This window comes from Salpingoeca rosetta, assembly GCF_000188695.1.
Source record: "Salpingoeca rosetta unplaced genomic scaffold supercont1.31, whole genome shotgun sequence".
In the NCBI taxonomy this organism is placed as follows: Eukaryota; class Choanoflagellata; order Craspedida; family Salpingoecidae; genus Salpingoeca; species Salpingoeca rosetta.
Window position 1 is genome coordinate 506,109 of NW_004754903.1, and position 9,100 is coordinate 515,208.

Below are 9,100 nucleotides of genomic sequence, written 5' to 3' on the forward strand. Positions count from 1 at the left end.
CCTCCTTCATGCTCGCCGTTCGGGGGTCACCAGTGTCTGCACTGGTGAGCAGGCAGCTGTGCGGGAGGCCATGCCAAGTAACGATGAGCATTCTGCGCTCATGGCTCCTCAGAGGTCGGGCAGGTTGTGCATCACAGCAGCGACAGCAGCGACAGCTGCAGCAAGCGACGGCATGCTTGTGGCAGCAGCGAGAGTGGTAGGATGTGGGAACGTATCCCGTGTCGGGTGTTTAAAGGGCGACGAGTTGTAAGACGAGAGAAGATGACATGAGAGAAGAGAACGGTGAGGGTGCAACAGTGAACATTGAGCGAGAGTAGGAGCGCTGCAAGTGAGCACTTGCGCATGGTGGACCCGTCACGACGATACGTGCACACGTGCACACACGCGCGCACAACAATGGAGGATCACAAGCACAAAACCGCATGATGGCTGGTGAGTTTGGCTAAAGCCTCACAAGCAACGACAGCGGCAGCGGCATGGCGCGCACAAATGCGTTCAGACGGGGTTGATTTTGTACCTCTATGGTGCAGTTCGTAGTCTGCGGGTGTGACAGCAGCAACGACAGCCGCAGCAGCCGCAGCAGTGCCTCGCTTTTGTCATCTGTCGCTCATACCCCACTGTTCTGCATCGAACACAACCGACGGATGGAACGGAGGCAGTAACACATCACATCGTGAGCCATGCGCAGGAGTGCAGGAGGACAGGAGTGCAGGAGGTGCAGCACCAACAACGGAATAAGGGCCGTGACTGGCAGCAAGAGCAAGTACGGCCACGCGTAACCCACAAGAACACAAACGAAACGACATGCACGATCACGAGCAGTTCACAAGCTGCACCAGTTGTGATGAGACACACACGCACACACGCACGCACACACGCACGCACACACACACGCACACGTGTGAGCTTAAACGAACATGCATTCCATCGTGTGCAGCACACTGAGTTGGGCGTGTTTGCCCATGCTTGAGAAGAGAGCGCACAGCCTGTTAACGTGATTGTGGAGGAAGAAGTAAGACAACGAGCAACGAACGACTTGTGGTGAAAGGGATGCACATATGTGAGCGAGCTAATGAGCTGCACTACCAAGTGCTCGCATGCACACACACACACACGCACACACACACAACACGCATGCTTGCATGCAAGCAATGAAAGCAGGAACAGCAAAGCCTTCATACCTTTCCGGCTGTGCTCAGGCACAAGCTTCATTTTGATGCACGTACGCTTGCTTGCTTGTTTGCTTGCCTTGCTTTGCAAGTGAGCAAGAGCTGCACGGTCCGCACTCACATTGCACTGTGCTGTGGGCGTGAGGCTAGAAGGCGCGTTCATTCACCTTTGCTTCGTCTTGCATGCACGCGTGCATGGCCTGGCCTCGTTTGTTGTGGTGGACATGCCGCTCTCTGCTCCATCATGCGAAGGAAAGGGACGAGAGTGAGGGAGGAGGAGGAGGAGGAGGAAAGTGTGGCACACTGGCACACCCCTATCGCGTGTGTGTGTGTGTGTGTGTGTGTGTGTGTGTGTGTGTGTGTGTGTGTGTGTGTGTGTGTGTGTGTGTGTGTGTGTGTGTGTGGCTGCGGTTGTGGACAATTGTGTGAAAACATGTGCACGTTTCAGCTGCTTGCACGCACTTCGTTGGTTGGATGCATTTGGTGCTGCGGTTGTGGACAATTGTGTGAAAACATGTGCACGTTTCAGCAGCAGTCGCAGTGGTTGCAGTGAAATGAACACACACACACACACACACACACACACACACACACACACACACACACACACACACACACACACACACACACACACACACACACACACACACACACCACACACACACACACCACACAAAGATCTTCCTTGCTTGGTTGGAAGTGTTGAGATTGGCATTGTGTCATTCATTCTCCTTCTTCCATCGATAGTGAGGCAAAGTGGATGAGGTTGAGAAGCAGCTGCAAAGGAAGGAGCAAGAGAGCAAGTAACATTGTAACAACCTCGACTGTAACAAAGAGAGAGGAACAGAGACTGAGACACACACAGAGAGACAGGCACACACACGCACACATGGACAGACAGACAGAACACAGAAGCAGAACAACCCCGACACAAGTCGCCCTTCACCATTCACACTATTCACACGTGTGATTGATTGGTCTTGAAGGCAACTGCTGGCCCTGCTGGTCAGAGAGAGGGATGGTAACGGATGGAGAAAGAAACTTCGCGAGCAAACACGGCGAGCGTGATCAGAGCAAGTGTTCCTCGAGGGGCCTGTCGCGCGCGAGGTCTTGTTTCTTGAGCGCCTTCATCACGAGTGCAAGAAGGACAATCACGACGAGCAAGAGAACACCAATGACGGAGCCAACAATGATGACGGTCGGTGTTGTTGAGCTGGAAGAGGCGACCTTGTCATTGGCCGTCTGCAGCATGGTTTCTTGAGAGACCTCAAAGCCCGTCAAACGAAGATGCTGTCGCATGTCCGTATCGGCAAAAATGGGGCGAAGGTCAATGTCGCCGTTCTCAATGAGCGCAGTCGCCCGCGCTGCCAACCTGTCCGCATGCCCTTGCTTATCGGAGATGTCAATGACAACCGCAAAGTGGGGCCCAGAGTCATCAGCATCCTGGGCGCGTGCTGTGGCGTTTGCGTTCGTCATGTTGCTGGCAAGGTCGCTGAAGATGTTGGTGGCGGTACCCATGGTTTTCACGGTGATGTGAATGCTTTCAGGCGTGATGCCCAGCTGCTGAGCCAGCTGCTGTTCCACAGACTTGGCCATCGAAGCAGAGATGGACGGTACTGACCGCCGATGGCGCCAAAGCCAGTCCCAGACACCTGCCCCGAAGCCGAGCAGAGGCTTGACTTGCTGATGCCTGTTGTTGGGTGCTCCGAAGGACCCGAGGCAACTGAACGCCGTCTGCAGACCTTGACGAATCGTGGAGGTCGTCTGGAATTCATTGTATTCGCGTGTCACGATTTCTAGTATCCGCTGCCTGTCAATCGGACGGAGGTTGCAGGCGTTCTTTGATGCCTGTGTGTAGCATGACAGGTGCGACTCAAACTCTGTCGCGCTCAATGTGCGGCAACGGCTGTTTGGGTTTGAGCGGAAATAGGCATCCAGTTTGCCCTGCAAGCACTGCTTTGTGGATCGCACCCACCGCCGGCCACGCCCAGTGAAGTCGTTGAATCCGCGCTCAAACCTTTGACAAAATGAGTGACCAAAGCTCAGCGGTAGGTCGTCATCGCTGTGTCCGCACACTTGGGCGAGGGATGCGGCGGAACACTGGCGGTAAATTGCGCTGCATGAGCCCTCAGCTTCCTCCTGCCCAAGCACGCCCTGGAAGCCGCCCGTCGCCGTTACAAGGACAATCGCCGCCGCCATAATGGCCACAGTCCTGAAAACGGAGGAGGACGGAGGAGGATGGCATCTCGTCGTCGTTGTTTTCAGATGTGTGTGTGTGTGTGTGTGTGTGTGTGTGTGTGTGTGTGTGTGGGTGTGCAGTGCAGTCTTCTGTCCTGGCGTCAGCCAACAGGTCAAGCCGCCGGGGAGGTGCTCAGGTGCTCAGGGGGTGTGCAGTGCAGTCTTCTGTCCTGGCGTCAGCCAACAGGTCAAGCCGCCGGGGAGGTGCTCAGGTGCTCGGGGTGGAAGGGTGAATGAAGGCTTGCTCTGGCAAATTGTGAGGGGAAAGCCTCAGGAGAGGTGGAGGGACAACAAGCGAAACAACGCACAAGCACACAAAAGGCCTGAAAGCCAAGGTGTGGGACGCTGGGCAACAATAGCACAAACGAAGTGGGAGAAAATTTCCCGTGTATCGTGAGCAAGCCCGCAAGGCTGTCCCGGTTTGTCCCCATTGGATGGATCGAACAAAGGCGAAGATGAGACAACGGTGCGCTCGGTGGGTGGGACAGCGAACGAACGGGTCAATGGGGTTTGCTTCGTTCGCCTCGTTCTTCTGCGTGTTCGAGTTGTTTGGAGTTGTTGTACTGTTCGCGAATTCGTGGCCTTCAGCTTTAGAGCTCTCTCTTTAGCTCGCTGATGTGGTGAGGATGAACAAACACCCTGAGCATCTCTTTCAGTCTTTCAGCATCTCCACTTTCCGGCCACTCTCCCATGTGCTGAAGATTGTTTGCTTTTCTTGACATCAAGTCTCACTCACTCAAAGACCAGCCCCCCCCCCCAAGCTCTGTAAGTCTGCAAGCAAGAACAAAGTTTGCGTGAGCGTGAGCGAACTCAAGCAGAAAGACCAAACACCGTCCTCCCTCGTGTACCTCAACAACGCAACAAGAACAGAACTGACAATGTTTTCGCAGCAAAGGCAGTGGAAGAGTGAATGCTGTTCCTTTCACACTCCTACTTGGCAGCGGCTCTTGGCACCGCAATGGACTGCGGCGTTGGGCGCTGTCCTCAAAGAAGACGATTCCGGCAGGCTGGTAATTAACACCACAGACCCCGAACGGCGTCGACGTGCAAGGCTTGCACAACACCGTTGCAAGGCTTCAGGACGAGATCGCCAGCATGAAAGACTTGCTCAACGGTAATTCGCTCAGGTGCGACGTGGACTCGGGCATTGCAGACGTTTTTTGGCGACGACGAAATGCAAAGTGGAGATCGCAGGTGAAAGTGCACACCCGTGGACGCTCGCCGCTCGCTTCTCAAACGACGGCACCAACACATGGACATGGAATCGCTGCAACCTGTGGTCAAACCAAGAACTCGTTTGAACAGCAGAATCCCAGAACGACTTCAAAGGAAACGCGTGGTTTCCAAAGGCAGTGGACGTGCTGTTTGTCTCCAACACGGGAGAGTGGATCGCGCACGAAGGTGCGCTGGCCGGCGATTCCCTTCAAGCCCTCTTCTCAGACGTCCCGGTGCCGTGCAGCACCGGCTGTCTGAAGCTGCAACGTGTGTCCGCCAAAGGGAGCCGATGCGACGAAGACGTGTTGATGGCGATGGCACGGCTCCGACTCCATGTACGGCGAAAGCACACGCGGCTTCGCGTGGAGTTTTGGTCACAACGCCCGCCGTCCATTGGGCGAAACTGGGTCGCTGAGGCCCTTGCGTACATCCGCCAACGCAGAGCAGTCTGCGCTTGGCTTTCTCGGCAGTGCTTCGAATGGTGCCTTCATGGAGGTGTATGTTCGTTGATGTGTCGATGTCGCCCAAAGTGAGGCAGAGGAGAGGAAGGACGGAGGGAGGGTATGCTTGCGCGAGCATAAAAAAAAAAGAGAGAGAGAGAGTGTGTGTGTGTGTGTGTGTGTTCGCTTCAGTGTCTCAGCGCCTCGTTGTGCGCCTCTCTGTGCGCCTCTCTGTGTTTGCACTTTCATTCTGCTGCCTTGCTATTGTCCTCTCTCCACTCCTGCCTCTGCGTCCCAATGCCTCACTCATGGGCAAGCGTGTGGACAGCATTGGTCGACAGGACCGCAGGCCGGCAAGCTTATTGCTTGCGTGTCGATGTGCCGAACGTGTTACACGCGCCATGTTCAAGACTGGTTTGTTGGTTTGTCAAAGGATATGCATGTCTGCGTGCACGGCGAATGCGCAGAGCTAGAGGTTTCAGCTGGAGCTGTAGGGAACAAAACAAACGGATCTGTGTGCATGAAAGACAGAGGAGGGTGAGCAATTGCTTCATGGTGCACTTCTGTGTGTGTGTGTGTCTGTGTCTGTGTCTGTGTCCTTACCTTTGGTGTGTGCGGATTTCTGCCTCCTTTGATGAACCTCATGTGGTGAGTGTCGAACGATTGCATCGACCTTTGTACGCGTGCTTCGTGTATCTTCTGTTTCCTTTGTTCCACCGCGACTGCCGAGTGGAGTAGACCCACACACTCACACAGGCCTTTACGTTGACCACCCGGCATCTTGTGTCGACTGCATGCAATTCAACATCCAGACAGCGTGCACCATCCCTCTTCTTTGCCCACACTTCGTCAGTGCACGCGTGTGTTGCGTGTGCTGGCACTGACTCCCAAACAAACAAGGCTTGTGATGTTCTGAACTGATTCCCCTGACGAGATAATGGTGTTTATTCGTTTATGATATGTCGACAAGACACCCAACAGAGAAGGAGAGACGCTAGAGATAGCCACCAAACGACCAAGGTCTTCGCCACTCATGTGCAATTCAACAACTCAAGCTGCCTGAAGGGCTAATCGCCATCATTACAGGCCACTCAATCAAGAAGAGGAAGAACCAAACACGCCAACAGTGCAAGCAACGAAGACGTATTCACGAGAGCCATTCGTCAGAGTCAGCTTGCTGCGTATCATGATGCGTGTCGTCCTCCTGTGTGACGATGGCTGGATGCTGCCGTCTTGGGCACTCCTGTGCTTGTGCTTCACTTCACGGCCACACTTGCGACAGACATGGCGGGGCATGGTTCCAGTTCAAGACTTCTCTCTGCGCAGCTCCACAACAACAGCGTCAGCCAGACAGCAAGCACGGCAAACAGGCGACCAAGCGAAACGGAAGGTAGAAAGTGGCGTGGTTTGTGGTCGACAAGAAAATAGAGACTGAGAGGAGGACCAATGGCGCGAAAATTTAGGCGCATGCGTCACAAAGATGGGCAAACGAATCGCTCAATCCCAAAGTCAAATCTGCCTTGGAGCTGAGCACGTGTGAAGGGAGGAGCGTGGTCATCCATCGCCAACCGTTACTCAGCTCACGTTGCTGTTGCTGCAGACAAGAGAACGAAAGAACTACGGGCAGTTCAATACTTCAATGCAATGTTTCATTGGTACGGTGTGATGTGGCTGCCTGTCCATTCCAAGAATCCAGCAGCGTTGATTTGCAGTTTTCGTAATCACGCATATGCAATGCACACGTGTTCGATCACAGATTCATGCAAACACACACACACACACCCACGAACACGTCTGCGTGTGCGGTTCACCGTGGCTTGTCCTCTCCTCTTGTCTCCGTCCCCTGCTCGAGTCACGCTCTCTCTGTGGCTGATGGGGACGCCTGTTCTGAAAGACTGTCGGCCACAGCGCACGCACTGTCGCAGATGGGTTTGCTGGCAGACTAGAGATATGATGTCCGAGTTTCCTTTGCCTCCTACTCTAACGTCTTCTCTCTGTGTGTCACAGCCCTCAAAAGGAGTCGCGCTGTTTGGCTGTTATTGTGCCACATGACGCAGGTGGTTGTGACGACTACTGTGATGACTATTGCAACGCTGGCTACGACTACGGGTAAGGAAGCTCATCCCCGTGCATTCCAAACACGCACACGCACACATCGCTTGTGCACCATGCTGGCGTGTGAGTCCTGTTTGAGCTTGCAAGGCAGCCCAACACGTGCATGACCTCACACTGTTCACCTGTTGCCGCTCGAATGTTCTTCTGTCCGCTGTTCTTTCTCCTTTACCTGCTTCTCTTTGCCAGCTGCGATCACTATTGCGACTTTGGATGCGACTCGTAAGTTCAACATCGCATGGCGTGCGTGGAGCTGTTCACACGCGTCAATGTTGGCCGCTTGCTCGCTTTTGTTGTTGTCTTCTCTTCTTCTGTTCCTGTACCTTCTACTGCTGCCCACCGCTCATGAGCTGTCTCACACGTCCATGGCCTTCAGGAGCTGCTCGGAGTCCTGCTCAAGCTGTGATGACAGCTGTGATTCCAGTTGCATCATTAATGACATCGGATGCGACAGTGAGTGCAGAGCGAATCACTGTTGTGCTTCGAGCACCGTCTCATTGCATATCACACACCGCAAGCGCGTGCTTTTACGCTTGTGATGCCGTTGACTCGTGTGCTTGTGTCGTTGACTCAGCATTGCCACCATTTTGGTTGGTTCCATTTCACCACCGTTCACAGGCAGCTGCGACACTGGCTGCGACTATTGCACCGATTGCAATGACGCCTGCGATGAATCATGCGACGGTGACTGTGGTGCGTTTCTCAAACTTGCAAGCTTGCATCATCTTCGCGACATCTCGTGCTGGACGGCAACGTAAGACGGATGACTAACATGATCTGACTTTGAGCCGTTGCGGTGTTTGACAACATAACCTCAGACGAGGGCTGTGATACCTGCTACAGCGGATGCGACTCTGGCTGCGACATTTGCTACGACAGCTGCGACGATGGTGCGTTTGTCTTATGAATGCTTGCTTGCAAATGATAGGCTTGTGAGGTCATTTGCTGACTTGTTACTGGGAACACGAGCTTGCTACACAGGATCCTGTGCACACACCACACGCGTTCTTGCTCACACACACACACACACACACACACACACACACACACACGATTGTTGTACCTGACGTTGCGCTTGCCAGATTGCAACGGGGATTGCGACTATGGATGCGACGACTCATGTGCTTGGGTGAGTGATATCGTCAACATGTTCGTCAGTGAGACGACTTTAGCGCAGTGCCACATGCTTCCTCCTCACTCACATTGTCCTCCGCTCACGATTCCCCGTAAACCCCACATCAACACCGACATTGCTGCAGACATACTGCGACGACTACTGTGACGATGGCTGCGGTCAGTTACCACCAACATCCCACCTGGCCTGTCAATGCTTGCGCATGTCCTGTAAAGTTTATTGAATGGCATGATGATCGTCTTGTTTTGTGTGTGTGTGTGTGTGTGTGTGTGTGTGTGTGTGTGTGTGTGTGTGTGGCCGACATCTCACTCGTTCAATTCATCCCACCCGATAACCGTGCTCTCGTCGCGTTGTTGACACGCCAACACCAACAGACGATTCATGTGGTGAGTGCATGCAGCTGCTGAAATGAACTCTCTTCAATTGTGCCCTCTGCTGTTTTTGCTGATGTGCACCAGCCATCACCGCCTTGCTGCCAAGTCTTGATTTTCCAATACACAAGCTCACATGCACCTAACTTGCGCCCCCCAAACTTTCCCTTCTTCCTAACGCAGACACTGGCTGCGACGGCCCATGCGATTCGTAAGATGTGTCGGTCTTGTCTGTTCACTCACATTACATGTTGCTGGCGCGACTTGATGGTCACTGCGACATTGTCCTCCCCTGCACGATTGATCCATTCACATTCAACACTACTCACTTGTCACAACTCACACTGGTTGTTGTTGGCATCCATGCGTTATTTGCGGTTCATCGTCCTCAGGGGCTGTGATGACAGCTGCGGTGCGTTC

At 53.8% G+C, this 9,100-nt stretch overlaps 2 protein-coding genes across 2 annotated transcripts in view; one reads left to right on the forward strand and one right to left on the reverse strand.

The window, feature by feature from the left end:
- Nucleotides 1–1,878: 1,878 nt before the first annotated feature.
- Nucleotides 1,879–3,368, reverse strand: PTSG_09770 (uncharacterized protein; the record flags this gene model as incomplete). The annotated part of the gene is made up of 1 exon (XM_004989068.1): nt 1,879–3,368. One exon carries the CDS (start codon nt 3,366–3,368, stop codon nt 2,238–2,240), a length of 1,131 nt encoding a protein of 376 aa, XP_004989125.1. The 3' UTR covers nt 1,879–2,237.
- Nucleotides 3,369–7,539: 4,171 nt separating this feature from the next.
- Nucleotides 7,540–9,100, forward strand: part of PTSG_09771 (uncharacterized protein) — a gene marked incomplete at both ends in the record, with an annotated part of 5,291 nt that continues 3,730 nt past the window's right edge. The window contains 7 exons of the mRNA XM_004989069.1: nt 7,540–7,627; nt 7,793–7,867; nt 7,993–8,064; nt 8,257–8,303; nt 8,434–8,467; nt 8,864–8,891; nt 9,073–9,092. Of these exons, the coding sequence (XP_004989126.1) occupies nt 7,540–7,627; nt 7,793–7,867; nt 7,993–8,064; nt 8,257–8,303; nt 8,434–8,467; nt 8,864–8,891; nt 9,073–9,092 (364 nt within the window). The remainder of the gene's footprint in view (nt 7,628–7,792; nt 7,868–7,992; nt 8,065–8,256; nt 8,304–8,433; nt 8,468–8,863; nt 8,892–9,072; nt 9,093–9,100) is intronic.